General features: G+C 46.6%; 1 protein-coding gene across 3 annotated transcripts in view; it reads left to right on the forward strand.

The window, feature by feature from the left end:
- LOC111252563 (EH domain-containing protein 2-like) overlaps positions 1 to 21,080 on the forward strand; it is a 96,443-nt gene that overhangs the window by 53,868 nt on the left and 21,495 nt on the right. Inside the window, exon 1 of one of the 3 annotated variants that reach the window (XM_022810699.2) lies at positions 18,158 to 18,502. The exons of the other annotated variants lie outside the window; for them this stretch is intronic. Coding sequence (XP_022666434.1) covers positions 18,459 to 18,502 — 44 coding nt within the window. The 5' untranslated portion in view covers positions 18,158 to 18,458. Of the gene's footprint in view, positions 1 to 18,157; positions 18,503 to 21,080 lie in introns of those variants that run through there. 3 annotated transcript variants of the gene reach the window in all.

The raw sequence follows: 21,080 nt of genomic DNA on the forward strand, positions 1-21,080 counted from the left end.
GGCGGTGCTGGTCAAGACCGAAGGCGAGAACAAGCGGATCTTCGCCTACCCTACCTACCACCTGACTGACGCCGGAAGTAAATATCACTCCTTCAAGGTGAAACTCCTGGCAACTGCGTTACATTGGAGTACCGGTAAAGTATTGAGTTGGCTTGTTATGCCTAGACCCTTTAGGAATACGAATTTAAGACAGTCCGTTGGACGAGTACTGCCGATGCCTATAGGAACGCTTCCTGACGGCTGCCTGTGAATGATGTGGATCTGTATTGATCTAGAGGCTTGCAGAGAAAAGACCCTCCACTGCGTACAATGATCTCAAGCTTGAAATGTCGAGCTCGAATTCCAAAGCACATGGTTAATGGTAGCCCAGCGTAAAGGACCGGCGGAAGAAGAACTTTGCTACAGTCTCGTTGCTCCACGCGGAGAAAGCCCTAACTTTTTGCTATCACTCTGGTGTTGAGGAGGCATCTCGCCTTCCGGAAAACCCAAAGAAGGAAGTGCTCCTTGATCGACAGTGGGCTTTGATGTTTAATTCGGGAAGTGGTGGCAAGTTGGTAGGATCTGTCTACCGAGAAACGACTATCATCAGATTGAAAATCCCAGCCAGGAAGGTTTTTATGCTTTGGTAATAGTCGATTATTGTGCCTGCTTCATTCATCTTGAACTGGTTAGGAAGGTAAGGATACTGTGGTTCAAAGAAGTTCCGCTTTGTTGGGATCGGTCTTCGGCGCAATGATGACAGATAACGCGCAGATATGGCGCGAGATCGTAGATGAAACTTTATCGGACTCATTCGGCTACCTGGCCGCCTGATGCAATGGTGCGGTCAAATGGTCCGGCATAAAGTAGGCACTTTGGTAGACGAAAGCTGCAGCCTCTATAAGGACTCGCTGTCTCGACTGGCCTTTTCACTTGACACATTGATAGACCAGGGCTTGGGCAGAACGTCAACTGGGCTGACTTGTGGCTATCCGGCCATACAGCTTAAAAGATCCCTAAATTTAGGGTCGTACGAAAAAAAGGAACCGCAAAATTGCACCAGCGTGCGCAGCGCCAACTCATAGATCGGCGGCAGGAGCTTTTTTTTTTAAGCAGGGTGATCCGCCCCCCGGGAAATTCGAACTCGACGCGAGGAAACTGACAAAGGTCGAACGGGCAACACCGGCTATTTTAGAGGGCTCATTTCGTCTGCTATGCGCTTTTTACGATTACCGGCAGAGTAGTGTTGCAGCTAATCATGAAGAATATACGGCCGTGCGTTAGCAAGCACACTCTAGTAACGCGGCGTAGTTGAATGTAAAGATGCGCCCAGCTAGTATTTATCACCATAAAATTCCTAGGTAAAGGTGCGCTAAATGAGAAAATGTGAGGTACGCATAAGTCGTGTTAAGACGCTAGCATTTTTACACTGCGTGTCGGTTTGTATATATATTTACATACTACAACTATATGTTGGCCATATTGGTGTTGCATAGCGTGTTCTTCTCTATAACAAACTGCCCACGTAATATCTCTGTTAACTATATACGTTTATTAGCAGAGATGGGCGTATTCGGTAAGAAAATCAAAGAATGCTTTCATTTCTTAAAACTTGCTTGAGTTTGACTTATGAACATATTACTACTATTGCAAGCTGGATAATAGATAGTACTGGGTAATCACATTCAACGTAGTGATCTACCACAAACTGCTAAGCCGTAATAAAGGACCATCAATAGTCCATTATAAGGTCAGTAACCAAAATATACATACAGAACTTTAACTTAGCGTGTCTTATTTCTCCATTTGTGTATAGGCGTTATTCAATGGCTAATTTTGATGCCATCGCTTGGACATCTTCTAAATTCTACCGCAAGTATTTATCCCATTCACATTTGTTTCATAAAAATGACAGAGCGGTTCGGAGCAGTTGTTTACTACTGACTTAGTAAAGCCCGATCAAGCGAATGAGCGTGTAAAAAAATTATTTGCAAAGAAGTTTCTGCAAAAAAAAGCCCGAGTACTCCTTGGTTAAGTTGTTACATAATGAACAAATAATATAGTCAGTCGGTTTTTCAATTTTTTTTTTGTTTTGGACCTACCAGTGGGCCTTATATGCATCTTCAGGCTGACTTGGGCAAACTTCACCGTTCTACTTTTTTGTTGTAGCAGCATGTAGTAAAATGGATTGAGACCATTTTGTGTGAAGGGCACACATCTGTTTTCTTTTTCAGTTAATTTTTGTGTATGGGCAATCTACCCGAGGTATTTTGCTACACCTTTGGGGGCATCAAGAGAATTCGGACAACCATACAACTGAAAGCAATGAAAAATTAAGTGATCTATTTTAATGTAGTATCCGGCGCGGTTGTCTTTGCTGCAACCACTCCTGCTATTGTAGTTTTTTTTTTTCGCGGACGCGTATTACGCCAATTTGGGCCAATTTTTTTAAGAGGCATAGAACCCACCCGTGCATGCCTCGTTCTACATACGCTCAGGTTTACACACAGCTGTATTTGCCACCCCTGTCGTTGCTGCCGCTTCCAGAGCACCAGAGACATCATCGTCATCTTGTTTGCTCGTGCCGCGCCCCTCAAATCGTTGTACTCATCGCTACTCGATGTGCGCCAGTTGTTCTCAAACTTCCTTCCGAAAAACCTCTCATCTCCATAGTAATGGGTACAGTTAGCTGTTGCGATGAATCATAACGGGCCGTGGCGCTAAGCATTTAGCGGACGAAATATGCGAAGGAACAGCGAATGGCCTGAGGTCCGTAGAAGGGATCTGACCATATCGTGTGTTGCCTTGTGCCTCTAAAACTGAAGATGCTTTGTATGCCGCCCCATCTGCGCCCGCGTCTTTTCCTCTGCTATTATTGCCGTTACTGTCAGCGTCAAAGACTTCATATGGCAACGTACCATGTACCTTCTAACCTGCTTTAGCGAACCAACCGAACGCCCAACTGCATTTTTTTTTCCACTACCCACATTTACCAGTCCTGCCAGCACTCGATGTTGGTCCTGGCATTGGCAACTTTCCGTACTTTCGTCGTACAAGGCTCTCTACAATCGTCTTCGCGACCAACCGTCTCCGATTGGTACCGTCCTTTTTTGTTAGGTACTTCTCTCGTGTTTTTGTTGTTCATTTTCTTAGCCGCGGGCTTGTCTTTTGCCTTCTTTCCATTTTCATAGCCTTCTTCTCGTGCATTTATGCTAACACACGGCAAGCTATCTAGCTGTTGAAGCAGCGACCTACGCAGCAGTCAGTCGGCCTGCCGTTTGAAATCGAATATGGGTGCTGAGTGTCACCAGCGTTGAGCGTCAGGCCTTGTTTTTACCTGGACGACGTGAAAGGACAAGACTTAGCGGTGGGTGGGTGGTTGGCTGGTAGCGAACGATCGAACCAGAAACACGAACCTGATGGTAAAAGCAAAGCGTTCTTTCAGATCCTGGCCACTCCACTGCTCAGAATAGAGGATCTTTTTTTTATTACGAGCTGCTTCAGCAGTCAAGGCAACTGAAGACTCAAGGTAGCAGTAGCGGAAACAGCAAAGAGCCGTGTTGTTTCACTTCACAAGAATCATTTGTTCTTGCCTTTGTCACCAACGGTTTCACAATCTATGCAAGACCTCAAAAAGATCTGCGCCATTATACCTCCGCCCTCGATTCAGCGCACAGCGTCATTCAGTGAGTCACGCACTTAATCTTTCTATTTCGCACATTCTTGTATTTTGTTCTCTACATTCCCGTTTGGTCTGCCTTCCGTGTTTTCGTTTCCGTCTGCGTTTTCTAGTCCACTGGTTTTTCTTGAAAAAGAAACGTTTGTCTTTTCTGTCGTCCGACACGTCCGGCCTGGTCATTGTTCCTTCTTAGCCTTTTCTTGTTCCTGTGTAGCCTTCCTGAGCCGAAGGAGGGTGGGACCGGGCTCAGTTTAAGTTGCCCGCCCTTGCTGTTATCGCCGTCACCCCATAATAGTTACCGCACCATAGTTGTTTGATCGGACAGCTCAGCTTCTAGGACGCGTAAGCCTAGCGCTGTTTAGGCCAGCTACGCGTTCCACGTTTCATTTTGCCTCCCTCAAATCCTCTTTTTCGTCATCCTGTCCATTCCCCGCTGTTGTGCTGACCACGTCGACATCTTTTCATCCTTCTGTTTGTTCTGCATTAACCTGTTAGCTCACTCGACGTGTCGGGAAGGCCTACCGGAAACCTTATAGAGCCGCTGTAATGGGGCGTTGGTTAGCGGCCAAAGAAAAAAAAACATATTTCGGTTTTTCAGCAAGCCATTCTCACCTATGTAAGTTTCCGCCTCTTCGGCTACTCAATCGACCACTTCCCAAGTGTTTTGTCTGCATGGCCTGTGACGCCTGCCGACATTGGCATCGCTGCTACCGTCGCTGCGGCTGCTACACAATTCAGCAGTGCTAACTTAGCAGGCAACTCCGTTGGTAGTGCTGCCGCAAAGGCAAGATGCTAAGAGGCGTCGACAGGTCATTTTCTGTAGGCCAAAAATGGCAGAGGAATGCAGCGAGCAGAATAAAGGCGGCGACGGGAAGCCAGTCACGCAGGCCAACAAGCAAAGCAAAAAGCAAGCAAAGGCGCCAGCCCTGCCTGAATCATGGCTGGTGGACTAACTTGCTGGCAACTACTCCTACCATCAGCCTTATTAGCTTACTAGCCCTTTAACCTTTTTCTAGGTAGAAGACTCAACGAGTAGCCTGCCTTGAGCCACCCTCGATGCCTTGGGGAAAAGCGGGCATCAAATCGCGGAGATCTGGGCATTAGAATAGAACTCTCGCCCACCAGCCTACCCCTCCCCTCTTCCGCAGACCGTAATGCGCCCATCCAGCGTTGTTTTCCTTCGAGCGCCTGTCCCAATCTACACTTCGATTGGTGGATGTTAGTCAACCAGTCAGTGGCCCAGACTAGACCACGTCTGAGCAACGGTGGCACGGCACGACTGTCGATAGAGCAACCGAGACACAGTCTCTTCGTATGTCCTAGTTGCCGTTCTGTAGGTGTCCTGACTAGGCGAGTGGCAGAAAAGCCAACCAGCAGAATCTATATCCTTTGCGTGCGCCAATCAGACACGTGCACAATATTGGCGGTATAGTTCTTTGTGCAAGACGGAACAGAGTCAGGTACGGTACGGGACAGCGCAGGCTCAGGACGAACCAGAAATGAGAAACTGGAATGAAGAAGCTAGGAGCAACTCTGGTGGAAGCAAGATCTTGGTTAGGATAACTATGATAACGGCGATGGACGTCGTTCTACGGCGAGCCAGCCAGACAATTCAGTAAGCGAAACGCGAGTGAATCGAAGCGAACGAACAAAGCATGATGTCAGGTCCTGCCACCTACATCAGCTTATTTGCTTTTTTTTGTATTTTACTACTACTAAGATGCCTACCACTTCTGCCCCCATTGACATGCTCCTACCAATCTGTCGACAAAAGCAACTCTATTCGTATTGCAGCGAGCAGCCGATAAAAGCAGCTGAGACGGTTTGGCGTGCAGCGTCTTCCTTTACGCTCTCAGCCAATTCTTGACTGTTCTGATGTAGACTAGAAAGTAATCGTTAGAGAAAGAGCTGGCCGGTAGAGAACAATGAGTGCGTGTAGAGAATAAACGAATTGAGTTCGCGTGGTTCCTCAAACATGAACGGAACAGCATGCCAAGGTGATGGCCTATGGAGGGTTTTGGGAGAGAAAGCTCCGAGGACAGAAGAAAAGCAAAGAAATAAAAAAAAAAATTATAAATCGGAGAAGTTCATATAAAAAAACCGCGTCATTTTTTTTACGGAATCACTTGCGATATTATTACGTGATTATTACATTATAGTAATAAACCCAATATTTAGTAGTACTTTAGATAAACTGAAGATCAAGGACAAAAGGAACTATGCATGTATCGGCCGCTGATATCACCTCCTCATTGTAGAAGGGTATTACGTTATGGTCATACATGTGGAGAATCACAGACTGGGCATTAAAAGGTATAATTGTTATATATATATATATATATAATTACATTTGCTTCCCGAAACAAAGCGTCTCAGGTTCGTGGATGAGTAATATAGAGGATGCATGACATATATATATGTACTTATCTGTATTTGTGTTGGGTAGTTAATAGTAATAGTATTTCTGCACGATGAAAAATGTAAAAGCACGAAAGTTAACGTTATCAATATATATGACACAGTAGCATATACATGGTAGCTTCGTGGCTCGTCGATTCTTCGTAATGGAATTACAAGTCACACGTATAAACTTCCTCCTAATCCTTTCGATAATAGAAATTGTTCGTGAAATAGGGATAAAGATAATCCTAGACCGAGGAAAACGAAAATTTTTCATTTCTCTATTAACTACATTCGTGTCCCGTATTGCCCTGCACTGGTATTAATCGCTATCCGCTGGTGTTATTCTTAACAAACGTTAGGCAAGTGGAGAACACAGCGGAAACTGCAGCAGCTGCGGTAAACGTGATGGATCTTGTAGGCACGGGCCGGCACGTTGTGTCATTAAACAGGTTGCCGTTACTGCTGGTACAGCTGTTTCCAGTTACTGTGTGACCTCAGCGTATTCGCGGGTGCGTGTGTCTCTGCATGTGTACATATGCTCTGTTATTGTCCTCATTACCTTTTAAATATCGATGTTAATTGGCGTTTCATTTAGCAGGCAAACAGTAAGGGGCATCGCGCTGTATACCTTATGTTGAACACATAACGTACCATGAAACAGAAGGGAGTGAAGATAGGGTTTATTTAAACCGTCGGCTCCATCGGAAGCTTGCTAGCTCGTCCGATCGTTCGTTTACTTGCTTGCATTGCTAACTGGGTCGGCCAACTGCCGATTATAGGTGGAAGCCTCCCAACAGCATTCCTTCGTTGGTCTGCTGACGCCAGAACAGGCCCACGTTTCTACTAAAACTCACAGGAGCAGCTCCACCGCCATCGACGGAACTGAAGCTGCCACAGCCGGGACTTTAAGTTAGTGGAGTAGCGGCAGACGCAACTCGTACTGTCGAGTTGATAGCCAACACCCGGCAGGCGTCCCATCGGGCGATTCCATCAGCGCGGCACGGCTACCCCAATGACTCGACAGGCTTCGTGTCGAATAACTTATCCCCCTTATTTCCTGCTCGAGCTCTCGCTGGCTTTGCGACTGCGTTCCTTGCCTCCGACTCTGCCCAAGTGACGGCCGCCATCACCGCTCTCCACTGTGGCTACTCTCCGACCTTGCACACCGAAGACGACAAGGGTTGCCAGTAAAGCAGACGCTTCTTTCTCCTCTGCCGTTTGCATCAACCTCCTTTTGCCACCCCTTCTCAAGCAGCCACAGATACTTCCGAATCCCTTCTACATACAAATACGCATGAGCTTGAGAGGCGATCGAGCGACGCGTTGCAGAGAGGATGCTAGCCAGTGGCAGTCGCTCACAGTGATATGGGCGACTGCGACAGCGGCAACGACGGGATGTAATAGCAGAAGCGGCCAACAAACCCCAAGAGACGGGTTGGAGAAGATGAAGTGGTAGTCCGTGGTAGCTGATGTACGCAGGCTTGCCCTTGCCCTTCCGGAGGGAAGAACTGCCGTGCGTCGTTCCTTCTCTGTGTGTTCATATATGTCTGCCTAAATAGGAAACCTCTGCTGTGGTCGTTGGGAGAAACCCAGCAGCAGTTGCCGCCACTGGGAGCAGCTTCTATCTCTGGCGTTGTCGACAACGAAGCTTTCTGCATCGGCTGCTAGAACTGGCTTTTTGGATCTCCACGCATTTGGGCTCCTCTTCTGACTGCTACCGCTTCTTTCGCGCTGGCAACCATCAGCCGAAGCCCACCACGACAACTGCTATTGGCCCAGCCGGTGCAGTGCAGTGCAGTATGCACTTTGCTAGCTAGCCCTCTCCCAAATGACAACATTTCCGTTTCCGGAATTAAGCCAGCAGACAACGCGAAAGGCCTTTTACCAGCCTGCCAGTTTTCCTAACGCACGCGGCCAAACTCCACCGCCGTCAGCAGAAGCAACTGTCTGTCCTCCTGGTGCTCTCTTATCTCCTTGCTTGCGACGACGCTGTCGATTAAGCAGCCGCAGCATGGAGGCGTAGAAGCACGGGTCGTAATGGTGTAAGCTCGATCGACCAACATCGGTATCAGCCCCACCGCAATTGAAAGCAGCTAGCAGCTCATCAAGCAGCGTTACGTTGTGCTAGTTGCAACGGGCTGTTTGCTTAGCTTGGCCTATACGATGGTATAGCCACTCGATGTTAGAGCTCTAGTACAGTACGATACTGGCATAACTACCACCGGCGACAGCAAAAGCCAGCGGTGGACGGTTGCTTGGAACAACCAAACTAATGTTGAGACTGGGAAGAGCACGTGGGACTCGGGGGAGGAACGGATAAGTCAACTTGTGGTGTTCGTAAGAGGCCGACGGACAAGACTGTTATATAGGGCGTTGGGTGGTGCGAATGAGACCTGACTAGAGTTAGGAACACAACGGACGTGAAGAAGCAAACGACTTAGTCTGGCACAATGAAGTTACTGAGCTGCGGTCTTTTGATCCTACTACGTTCGATCGGATATCGATCTACTTAACGATGGCGCTTGTTTAACACTATTAAGGACCGTTTTTATTTTCGAGATAGCATCAATATTCTTGTCCTTTTATTGTCAGAAGCCCAACTAGAACCGACTACATAGACCGATGGGCAATAGGAGGTTAAATATGATTTTTAGCCGACAAAAGCCTTATATTGAATAGGTCGCTTTGCGGTATCGTTGCAGCAGTGAGTCGCATCATGTTAAATGTATAAAGCTGGGACAGGTAGATCACCAGATTACAAACACTACGACAACCAAAATGGTTCACTTCAATGAAGAAAGTAGTTTTATTATATAGTTAAATTTAATCTATAAACTTAGTAAACCTAGTATAATAAATAAACCTAGTAGCCAAACACTTCATGTATCGAGGTTAGTAGTACGAAACCAAGGCAAGTATAATGATATTAAACTACTTCTTCTCACATAGTGTACGTAATTATAAGTTTTAAATTGAACACCGTGAGAGATAGACGTTACTTAGAAGCGGCGTAATACCCATTGCAATTGTCCGCGTGTCCGGAACATTGGCGATCAGACTTTAACTCGCCACAAAATCACGCCAACCCAAGTGACGGCGTGTGGGTTTAACTTGTTTATCCATCGGGATTCATCATTTTCATTTGACTCGCTACTCAGGTTGCTATTTAAGCATTATTGATTCCGGATTCGATAGGAAACCCAGTACAATAGTACATGGCAAGCAAAAGAAGCAAGGCAACGGTACATAGATATAATCAAACTAGACTTTGCCCGTCTTACCCAAATGAGCCCAGTAAATGTTCGTTTTGATAAACCAGATGGCCAGGAAATCAACATACAAAGAAAGAATCAGATTTAAGCAGTGCTCTCTTTGAATATGGTCGACCGACCGACAAGCACTATATGCCGACAATACATTCGCCATCTGATTTTGTCCCCCTGGGGCATTCGCTTCGCAGGCTTCGGTGTTGCTCGAAGGGCTATTCTCGCCCATCTCGTCGTTTCATTCGCAAACATTTGCCTCGTCCCTCCTGTAGCGCACAGCTATTCTATACAAATTTGAGACGCGCACGCGTAACTGTAGGGGCATCTGCAGGTGATGATGGGCGGAGCTGGTGGTGATCATAACGGTAGTAACAAAAGCAACAACACCAACGCTAGCCTGTAACAACGGCAGAAATAGCCGCTGGCATATGCGCCTTCCTCTGACCCTAACGATGATACAATACGTATTCCGTCAAGAAAGTCCCAACGAGCTCCATCGCGTAGTTTTCGTTGTCATCGTGACGCGCGTGCAGGTGCCCATCACAAATGAATGCAGGCCGATTCAGGCAGCGGCAGTAGCGACACCGAAAACCGGCGTCGGCTGCTCAACTACGACGCTCACAGAGATAGAAGGCTGTTATTGCTGCTGGGTCCCATACGCTACGTGTGTTGCTGTGTTAGGCCATCTGCTTGTATAAGTGAGAGAGAGAAAAGACAAACGAAAGGCGAGGGTCCACTTCCTCAGTTCGATCGACTCTCGATGGCTTTCTATCTGGCGCATAGCGGGCACGACCCTTTTCTATACAGTGTTCTCTGAAGCTCTCGTTTGCCCTGTCGACTGGACAGCGACGGCAAGATATGGCTTCTAAGGAGAGCTTCCTCCCTGTACATACCGCTGCTAACTTAAAACTCAGCCTGCCCCGACTAACTTAGCAGTAGAAAATAGAAGGGGTAATCCTCTCATTATTCTTTTGGGTAGTTTGTAGTGCTTGGCGTTTTCGGGTAGACAACTGTTTCGGCTTTAGCCGGTCGCTTTCGCCAGTTCCCCACATGGCTACCGATCATGGATGTTTTGCGTTATATGTACCACCATTATTGTTGTAGGTCTTGCATTGTGACCAACGAAGCCACTATTCACCATTCTGTACTGATGCTACCGTCATCACAGATCTATTTGGGACTTTCTGAGGCTCAGTCCACCAATTTACTCGTGGCACTCCATCCTTTACTATCTTACTATTTACAGTAGTAAACGCGGACGCCTGGCTAAAATCTTTGCAAGATCTGTTGATCTGCGTCTTGCCAGTAACTAACAGGCAACAGAGAAAAAGAGGGACAGGACAGCAACAACAAGAGTACAAGACAAACAGTGGTCCACCATGTGCAAATAAATATGTCTCTTTCCAGCAAAGGCGGAGTGAAGGAAAGTGTTCCATGCTGGTTTGTAGCAGTCGCTTAGAGATATGTTCTGACCTGTTAGGTCCGTTGGCATCTGCGTATCTCAGTGTATTTACAATGTTTTCATGGAACGTTCACTCAGCGACCCACGGCCCGCCTACGTTGCGGCCAGCATGCTATACAGCCATAGCGGTTTGCTGTTCTGTACTGAGAGAGATGACTGCTTCTTGAATCCGACTGGCGGGGGTTATTCGAAACGATTTGGTGCCTTTTCACCGTCAGAGCTGCTGTTTCTGCGTCGTGATCATGGCCAGTCGAGTAACCATCTTCCCACTATCAACAGTTACAGCTATAGCAGTAACGCTAGCGTAGTAGTGGATGGCCATTGCCCGGGGGTGCCATTGGACCGCGCCGTAGAGAGAACATGTAGACCGAAGATGAGAGATCAAGAGGTAGAGGAATGAAAGAGGATAACCGGGGAAACCGCGAAAACGATGCGGCAAGGTATCGCTAGTGCTGAGCTGCAAGGTAGCCAGCCAGCCCAGTTGGCCATAGGCGGCTCCTGGCAAATTAGAGAGGTATCCGCTAGTTGTAGCGCTACTACAACGGGGTTATTACAGTTCAAACGCCTCTGTTATCCTTAGCAGCATTGCGCGTTATCCGTTCCCTAGTTTTTTCGCTACGCTCACTTACGCTCACTTCCTTCCCATGGGCTTCTTACGGGATCATAGCAAATAAGGAGATAAAGTCACCGACGTTGGTCGACTATCACCACGAACCATCCGAACATTGACTAGAGGCTCTCGTTTCCGGTCTGCAACACGGCAGCAATCAACACGCACCATACCTACCGCATCGCTTCGCTCGTAGCCCGAGAAGTTATAACAGACAGGTGCAGAAACAGATCTGAACGACATAGCGCTAGCCTCAGCACGATTTTTGGCGCTGTGCATATATATATATATATATATATATATATATATATATATATGTGTTTCAAAGTAAAGAGCGGTCCATTTATACCAATTTTTCGCCGTTTGGTCTACCAGGTCACCCCACACGTCCGTCTTCTGCTAAGAAGAGAACAACCAGTGAAAAAGAAAGTCCGAATGACGCTTGCTCGTCTGGGTTTTCCTCCGGAGGTACCCTTTTCTCAGTCGGTCCAATCGATAGCTAGGTGTCCTTGCAGTTCTGCGGACGCCGTATCTGTGCTTTTCTATTGATTCACCTCCCACCGTGATAGGGACCAAAGCACGGACGGCACCCAACAGTTGGCCCGCTGCACGAACAAGCCCTTTTCTCTCGGCAAGTGTACGTTATCGCTTTGTTCGTTCCCATTGATGGCTGCCGTTTTTGTTGTTACTGCTATGGCGGCAGGGGCTTCGTTACTGCTATTACTTCTGTTGCCGCCCCCTACTGCGTCAACACAACCTCTCTTCTCCCCATTCCTCATGTTTGCCCCCTCCGCCCTGGCTTTTGTTACTACTTGGCTGCGTCGATACATACAACGTTGCGACTGTTGCAGCAGCTGGCACAGCAGCAAAAGTAGATTCTCTTATCGCAAGTAAGCACTTGCCATGGCGCGCGCTCCTTGTTTCGGCTACCTCATCTGCTGATATTTTTGATGGCAATGTTGTTGCCATTGCTTCTGCTGCCAGTGCGTGAGAAGCGCAGGCAAAAGAGAAGGAGCGAAAGGCAGGTGTTCGAAGGAACACATGTGACAAGTCGAGAACGAGACAGCGGTGACCGTCATGACAGGCTTTCTAGCCTATTTCTAGGCAAGCAAGCATATTGTTTCTTATGCCACTGTGATACAAATCGACAGTATAGCATAATGCCCCGTAGTAGAATCTGGGAAGGGCAATAAAATAACAGCGCCTACTGAGGGGCGGCACCCTGTCGATCTACGGTGGTGATGTGCTGACGAAGAATTCATCTCATTAACAGCGGAGCGTAGTGACGATAACGAGTGCCGCTCTTGTAATGTAATAGCAACATAGCGTGCTTATATCAAAACCGAAATTGAACCTATTTTCGTCCGAATTTGCGTTGTAACACTGTAGTACATTTACGTTTCCGTGTGTATGACTTGTACTATTATGAGCCACTGATAATTATTACAAACAATTTTCTGCTATCAGTCAATCAATCAAGGGATCGCGGTCATCGTAGACTCGTTCGCACGGACTAACGAGTGCCGTCCTCTTGCTTAGACCCATCTAAGGTGGCGTTGGAGGTTCATCTCGGATAGAGATCCAACTGTTCAAAAGGCGTGTGAAGCAAATTGTTCGTCTCAGATCGGCAGTGTTGTAAGTATCGTCTCAGGCAGGGTACCCTATCTAGTCAAAAAAAATCTGGGTGGTTTTTGCGGCGACATGCTGGTCGGGAACTCTGTCGCTTCAACCGAAAAACTGCTATCCCACGAAGGTAACATTTTGCTACTTTGTGCAACTTGGACGGTATCGTTGCTAGTACCGGCGCTAGCTGGCAATCAAGCAAAGGCGAATCGCCGCTGTTTATCGGTTACGGCTGAATGTCCGGCTTTGTTCTGTATTCAGGAAGTCATCCTAGCATGCTGCGCGAGAGCTGCTACCGAGTCCTGGCTGCTGTTTTAACAGTATATATGGCAGGACGGTTAATGATATCGGAAAAGCGACAGTTGAAGTGGTGCGACTTAACATTTTCCATCTGGGACGGTTCCACCCTCTACCGACAGCAACAGTGGGCCACTAGAGCGGCGCAGGCTCTAGCGACCCAGCACTAGATAGTCGTAGGAATCGTTGCGTCAGGTAAAGGTAAACGCCAGCTGAGGTATATCAGGGCAAGACCACTTTTCTCGGACAGAGCGACATGACTTTAGTTGTGAATGGGTAAACGAAATGTTTCGAGCTTACCGTATCGTCGATAGGCATTTAATCAAACGAGCGATAGGTCACGATCGGCGCTAGTAGTACAACTGGTAGCACAAGTTCAAAAAGGAAACTTCCTCTGAGATCCACCTCAACATCTAAAGGGGCACTATGGTATTGTACGACGACGAGATGAGGACTTTGCTGATATGGAAATTCATGGTTAGTACAATTCAGTGGGTTGACAGTAGCTATTCTATGTGTGTATAAAGGTAATAATAACAAAAATGTTGTTTATACATTATGGGCTCGTGCTTCAAACGTTCATATGTGATGTTCATGAATTTTGACGACTGCATGTCAATACGACTTTCTTCCTGAAACTGTTTACTATTTTACATAAGTTATAACAAAAATATAGCATCATAGATTATTCGTGTTGGATGCGATGGTCGAAATGAAGACGATGAATGCCTAGCGAGGTAGCTGAGGAACGGCATAGTCAATGCATAATGAGCTGATAGTGGCACAAAACGTACCCAACAGACGATCTACGGAAACGAGCGGTGGGTATTCGAAAAATGGAACCTTGTATTTTGTGTTCTATTTTTAGGTATTCGGTAAAATTAGCTAATGCTACAGAAGAGTTTTTCTAATCGCATTCACGCTTTTCCTAGCTAGATGGCATTCAAGTCACAGATCGTTTTATGAGTAATCATGAGTCGTATCAGCGTTGGTGCCGTTTCCAAGATGAAATCTGTGCCGGTCGTAGTAATACGTTACAACTGCTAAAATGTCTTTCATATTCAGAGTTGAAAATGGAGTGCCTTAAAGATAAATTAAATTTCTGCAAAAATAGCATTTTATTACGGTCAAAAAGGCACCCGGCGCTGCTGAAGTCCGGAGGAAAAGTGTGCTTTTTATGCCAAAAAGAAGGAACGGCTCAAAGATGATACATTTGTCCTGAAAGTTTCAATGTGAATAGTGCTTTTTGCGCTAGCTAACCAATTACGAAAGGGGTTGTGAGCATTGAGCAAGACCGGCATGTCAGTGTCAAAGCATTCAAACAAAACTGACTACAAAGAGAAGCCTGATGGCCTTGTTGCCATACGAATTGACGCAAAAACAATATGGACGACATTTTTGTAGAAGCCCAACGAAATTGGGCTGTTCCTAATGTGACTGATCACCATGAATCAAAGTACTGTACAAAGTCATTACTCCATAATCTGTGACGGGGTCCGTGTTGACACTAGAGCAGTTGTTGTGGCTATTTGCTTTGTGAAACTGGAAAGAGGCCTGGCACCATGGGCGCCCTATTCTATGGAGGTGTGAAATCAATAATTTCACACCTCCATTGGCAACAACTAATAATATAACGACAAACCGTTGAGAACTAGGACAAGTGGGCAGAAGGGGCGTCATCTTCGACTATGATAATACCAGACCATATGTATCTTCAGCTGCACGGCAAAAATTGGCAGAAGTGTAATGGGAAACTTTAGTGCATCCATCATACAGTTGGGATCTTGGACTAGTAGACAGATGATGATCACCTTCGGCAGGTGTCTGCAGAATTCCCTTAGTATAGTTAATTTTGTTTCAGTAAAAGGATTATTTGTTACAATTTTTCGTTCAGAAATCACAGAAGTTCTACCGTTACCAGAAAAAAACGCTAACGAAAATCGTCAACCTATTTCTTTCAATAACATTGTTCTTTTAGAAAGTAATTTATATTTGCTTAAATTAACGCTACTGCTTAATAGTATTATTTGAGGCACGAGTGAACTAGGTTTGTTTCATACCGTCTATGCATTTTAACTTCACCTGCAAATAGCATATGGCGCCGTATCGTCGTTGGTTTATGACCTACGTCCTGGAAATGTTTTAGGTGAGTGGGAAAAAAGCTCGACCTAAGTCGGCTTTACCACAGTACCTTTTTTGGCCTTACGCTGTCGTTGGTTCTATATTGTACTAGCAAGACAGGCAAAAGAAAAAGGGTTACCATCTTGTTGCGTTTGAACACAGTTTTACATTAGAATGATACTGTACCAGCCACTTAACTCCTCGGAATACATCATTTACGAAGTCTTTTCTTTGAAAATTACATATCCTTGAAAAAGTTTTTTTATCACACGAGTCATGTTATCACGACTTAAAGACAAGCCATTCCAATTTCTACTTACGTAGTAATCGAACCTCTCTCGCATGTGATCGATTCGTGTGATGTCCCTTTTGTATACTGCTACTTTTATAGTAACACAGTTGTAAAAGGATTTGTTTTGTTATTCGAGGTCAAGCCAGAAATTACATCAATTCCGTTGCCAGTTCACGCTTACAATTACTCCTTGTTTTTTTTTTTTTAGCATAATTCTCGTTACTCGACGAATCCTGATGTCGACCATATTTTCGGCAACTATCCTCTTTTTGGTCGCAATAGATTTACTCCATAGCTTAGCCGCTCTGCTATTCGTTGCCGCGTTTCATCGTCTACAAGCAGCTGCAACTCGTTGCAAGCAGCGTTGCTTATAGAATCGACCTGCTAGGAGAAGCTTTTGCGAGCCCGACCCGATGTGAGCGGCTAACGAGTGCTCGACACCCGTATCGCTTTGGCGTTCTTCTCGGAGAAGAATCTGATGACGAAAGCTGCAAGCCGCTTTCATCATCTTTATTTTTACCCCCGATTTGCGCCCCATCTGCACTTCATTCGAAGTCAGATTGGCCCAATGACATCGCCGTATTGAAGTTTCAACTTATTTTAGCTTTTCAAGCCGCCTCTGTAGCGCCCGACTGCAATGGACTGCTGCTTGTTGTCAGAGCCGAATAGCGATCGACAAGTGTTGCTTTGTAGTAACATCTATGACGATGGTGTTGATAACAGCGGCGCTAGCTTGGCCCAAATCTTAGCGCGGCTGGCTGCCGCCGCCGCCACCGCCACTTGCCGTTGCAAGACTACCCCGCGACCCCGATCTGCCCCCATCCCCCGGTGCACGCAGGACTAGCACGAATCGTAGTCGAAAGCTGCTCGTGTTGATGTTAGTAGAAAAAAATGTTTACCTGAACGGCTCACCACGACTTCTTCTTCTTTTTATCGTCTTTTTCTTTTTCTGCTACATTTCGTTTGTGTGCACTACGACCTGGCTCTGCTATGGAGTAGGGAGCTGGTATCCGCATTAGCTTAGGGAAAAGAAGCCGCAGCTGCTTTAGTTGGGCGGGGGTGACGGAGAAAACTGCACTGAAGCTGTACTAACTATAGCTGAATTGAACTACTGGTGGTGGAGGTGGTGAGGAGGGGGTGATCTCCCGCTCACAGCCCCTTGCAACAACGTGTCTCTTTTTTTCGTCCAGCCATCTGAGTGGTTGGCACTAGCTAGCGGGTCGCTTGATAGCTGCTGTGAAACAGTTCAGCGTTACGCTGTCTGACTGCCTGTATGTCTCTGTCTGCCTGCCTGCCTGCCTGCCTATTTCGTGCCAAAAACAGTGCTTTCATATTTAGCTGTTCTCTTGCGATTGTTTCATCCGACATCGTTTTCGTTACTGCTGGTCCTGTCTCCGTCGACATTCATGTTCTCGTCGACGCTCGTGCATCTGCTGCCATTGTTGCGGCGAACTTAGCGGCGAACGAACGCGTCGTTGCCGCCGTCGAAGGCAGCTCCTGTTGCGGCCGTTACTTCTACTCTTGCAAAGGCCAGCAAACTGTTGCCGTCACATGACGCAAAGAACTTTTGCATCGCGGCTTCTTGGTGGCATCATTTTGCTATTTTCTTGTTGTTCCATTCATTGGGCCTCTCTGCGGTGGTTTTATGAGTGGCGACGTTTGTGATGGCCGGGGTGGAAGTAATATCGTTGTAGCAGACGCAATAGCAGCACTCGCTGATGGGGGGGATTCGCCAGCTGCAATAACTACCGTACCTACGGTGCTGTCTGTCTATATGCTGCCGACTCCGGTCGACTTCGAAATCGGTCAGTGTGCCAGTATGCAGCAGCAGCAGCAGCAGCAGCAGCAGCAGCAGCAGCGGCGGCCATCGGCGAATCGTAGCCACGACAGTGTGAGTGAACGGGCGTTAGTGCTGTTCGCAACGCTGTGCTGTTCTGTAGCGAAGGAAGATGAGGAGACCCTGGCAAGGAGGATCTTCGTCGCTCTGCTGTCGTGGTTTTCGTCGAAACGTCGTATGAAAACGACAAAGCAACCCCATAGCGAAAGCGAGCGAGCGAGCGAGCGAGCGACGACTGTGACAGCAGCAGCGGTGGTGGCGGCGACGGCGGCAGCAGCAGCAGCAGCGTCGGCCGCCTTGGTTTGCCGTTCGATGAGTGAGTGCTCATTTTAGCATAGCGGCCGCCTAGCGCTCAGCGTTAACTTCCTCCATTCTGTCTATTGCTTTTTGACAGCCGGAGGAATATGACGAGTATTCCGACTTCGGAGTAATCTCAGTCGTCACAGATCTGCTGTCTAGCGGAGACCATGGTCGGACAACTGCCACCAGCCTCCTCCTATCTTTGGGGAACTATACGCTCCCAGCATTCGCTAAGGATGACGACAACGGGCTGTAAACCGGTGGAGCTGAGGCCGTTAAGAATACGTTGGATTGTCGGATAACGTGCTTGGTTGGAAATGGCGATGGTGCTCTCTGAAGATCGAGAACGAATGAGACTGCTGTAAAAAGTTCAAGATAGTGTAAAGATCACATCTCGGTAACTCGAAAAGTTCAACCACTCGAAATCGTAGAGTACATGGTGAATGATTTACCGAGGAAGGATGAGGTGAAATACTATCGTTAGTGGCTGGTAACGATATATCATGACCATGGCAATAATTCTTACAAAACCCCAGTGGGCAGAGTTTCAAGATGGCTATCTTATTTGTACGACTTCGGGCGAATTGAGATGCCTTCTCATTACCGGCAACTATGGATTTCAACTGTAAGAAGGTTGGTAATCAACTCTCGCGTGTAACTACTTATCAAATTTTATTTATATAGACTTGTCGGTAACCTATTAAATAATTCTATCAAATGTCTGTGGTATCAGTTCGGCTTACGCTTGGTCATAGGTCTGTTGGTGTGAGCCAGGTCTATGGAAATACGAGTAATATTGCAGAAATTCAGATATACATATATCCTAATCTGTATTGATGAACGAGTGGACGAAGCTCATAAAAACTACATTTTATACTACGATCTATCTATCGCAACTTTGCTTGCTCAAAATTCAACACCGTCGTAAGATTATAAATAAGTGAGTATCAAGCTAATCTTGCCTTTTGTCCTATGCCCTTACATTAGACCATAACCAATTTGCTATAGATGCCTATCTTTGTTTCGCTTGCTGTATACTATAATATTAAGCTAACAAAATATCGTAGTAGACCGTGAAATTTATTATCAAAATAAAATAACAATCAAGCTAGCTGGCGGCCGTCCACAGAGCGTCCCGCCCTCCGCATGAATCTAGTCAAACGTTCTTGGCCAAGCCAGATTCGGCGGCAGAGAGTCATACAATTGCCAAATATCGTCACCGTCGTTCTAACATGGCAGTAGTGGTAAATTCTTTGTTGCTGACTGCTGTCTGAGGGTTATTTGTGTTAATGTCTCTTAGCTAAACAACGCCTAAGCCACAACCGAGGCCGCAGCTGCTACGTTTGTTGGAACCGAATGGCGTGTCGGAGCTCCGGAGATGCAAGCTGACTTTCCGTTCTCAGTAAATCTGGCTGCGGCCAATTAAACGAGCGAGCTGAAAACCGGAAACTTTTGCAACTACACTACATTGCAAAGGTTACCGATGTCGTTGCTGATAGCACCGCTGTTCATCCGACGGAAGCAAGCGTTCCATCGGCAATCGCTCCGTATCTCCTTGAAAAAGTGGAGGCGACCGGGCACGCGGGCACGCCAGAGAAAGCATGCTTGCAATCCTGGCTTAGCCAGTTATAGTGCCTTTATTTCGCCTGCCGTTTAGTGGCAATCCCTTGCTCGTCTCTTGAATAGAGAGGTTCAGAGACCGCACAGCAAGTCTCCGAACGTAGCTTTGCAGCAGCCCAACGCGCACCTCGTTGTCGGCCTGACGCGCGTCACATAAGGCCAGAGCATTTAGCGTACAATGATCTCGTCCAAATCGAAAGATTTAGCCAAAAACTGTCTGAGCTTGCCTCTCCTTGCTCGACAAACCTGAAGAACTTCTTCGGAAGGATACGCTAGCTCCGTTCGTAGAGGATGGGCCTGCTAATTACTCGGACCTGCTGTCTATACAGGCATATCTATTGTGAATTGAAAGCTGCAATTTTCTCTTTTCACGTAAATCGTTATTCCAATGTGTTTTACGCCGCTTAGATACACCAAACCTTGCTTGATCTTGCCTTTTTTATTTTTACTATTATATTTAACTGTAACACATGAGAAAAATGTGCATTTACTTTTGATTGATCATAGCCCGTCAGTTGGACAGCCGTGCTCTGACGCAATGTGCCTTTCGAAAGTTTATTCTTCGTTGATGTCTGTTACGCTGTGGTCACCAAACAACAACCCGGCAGTACGAATGTTTGCGGTCCGGCGATTTGAAATTTCCAACAAAAAAAAATCAATAAAATTGAAAATTTCATTGTAAGTTGTAGAAGGCTGTCAGTGGCCGCTATCTCTTACCGAATGTTTCTCGTGTGATTTCGATTCTGTCAAAGTTACGCTAGTATAATGCGCGAAAGAGAGTAACCCTTCTCTAGTCACGAGTCATCTCGTCATTTGCGGAATCATTTGCGGAGTCCACTTGCTGCTGCTCCAGTAAGGAACTAGTTAGATATGCCCATTCCAGAGCCGGGAGCCAGGAGCCGGCCATCTAATGGAATGGACGGCGGCACCGAACGGATGGAAGGCTTGAAACATTCACTTTTAGGGCCAACTGGATATGCGGCAGTCTGCCGAGAAATTGCATCGATGTGGTCACTTTTCCTGGCCAGCTTATAGTCGGACCTACTTACGCAAAGCTGCTGCAGAACCTCAATTGAGCATTGCCTGTTCGTCGTTAAGGCGAAAAACAGCAAATTGAGACCCCAAGCAAGGGTTTGCCGTTTCGGCCGGTAGCCATTAATCCGTTCGCTGCTAATACGTTCAAAGAAAATTGAATAGATCTTAACATTGAACCAACCAGGTGTATGTATGTATTGGCAAAAAAAGTAGCTCACTAAATGATGAAAAATTTCCGAGTTGAATCGACCTAGAGAAAATTCTAGTTTATTATAGCGGATAATCGCATCAGTCACCGTAGTTCGGCCGTTTGCACGGTCCTCCATGCATCCGTCCCCATTTAACGCCATCGAAAGACTGCGCAAAGACAAACATCTTTTCAGTACTGGAATCACCATTTGCTTCCTCATGTTCATCAGGTCGCTTATCTTGCTGTGACCTCTCCATGTAGGTGGCCGTATGTCTCAATTTGCTCGACCCTATGAAGATGATGAACATTGAAAGTGGGCTTTCAGATGCCGACGGCAACCGGTGATGCTTTCAATTCTGGCATCAG

Source organism: Varroa destructor, unplaced genomic scaffold, assembly GCF_002443255.2.
Source record: "Varroa destructor unplaced genomic scaffold, Vdes_3.0 BEIS01000006.1, whole genome shotgun sequence".
Classification (NCBI taxonomy): domain Eukaryota; kingdom Metazoa; phylum Arthropoda; class Arachnida; order Mesostigmata; family Varroidae; genus Varroa; species Varroa destructor.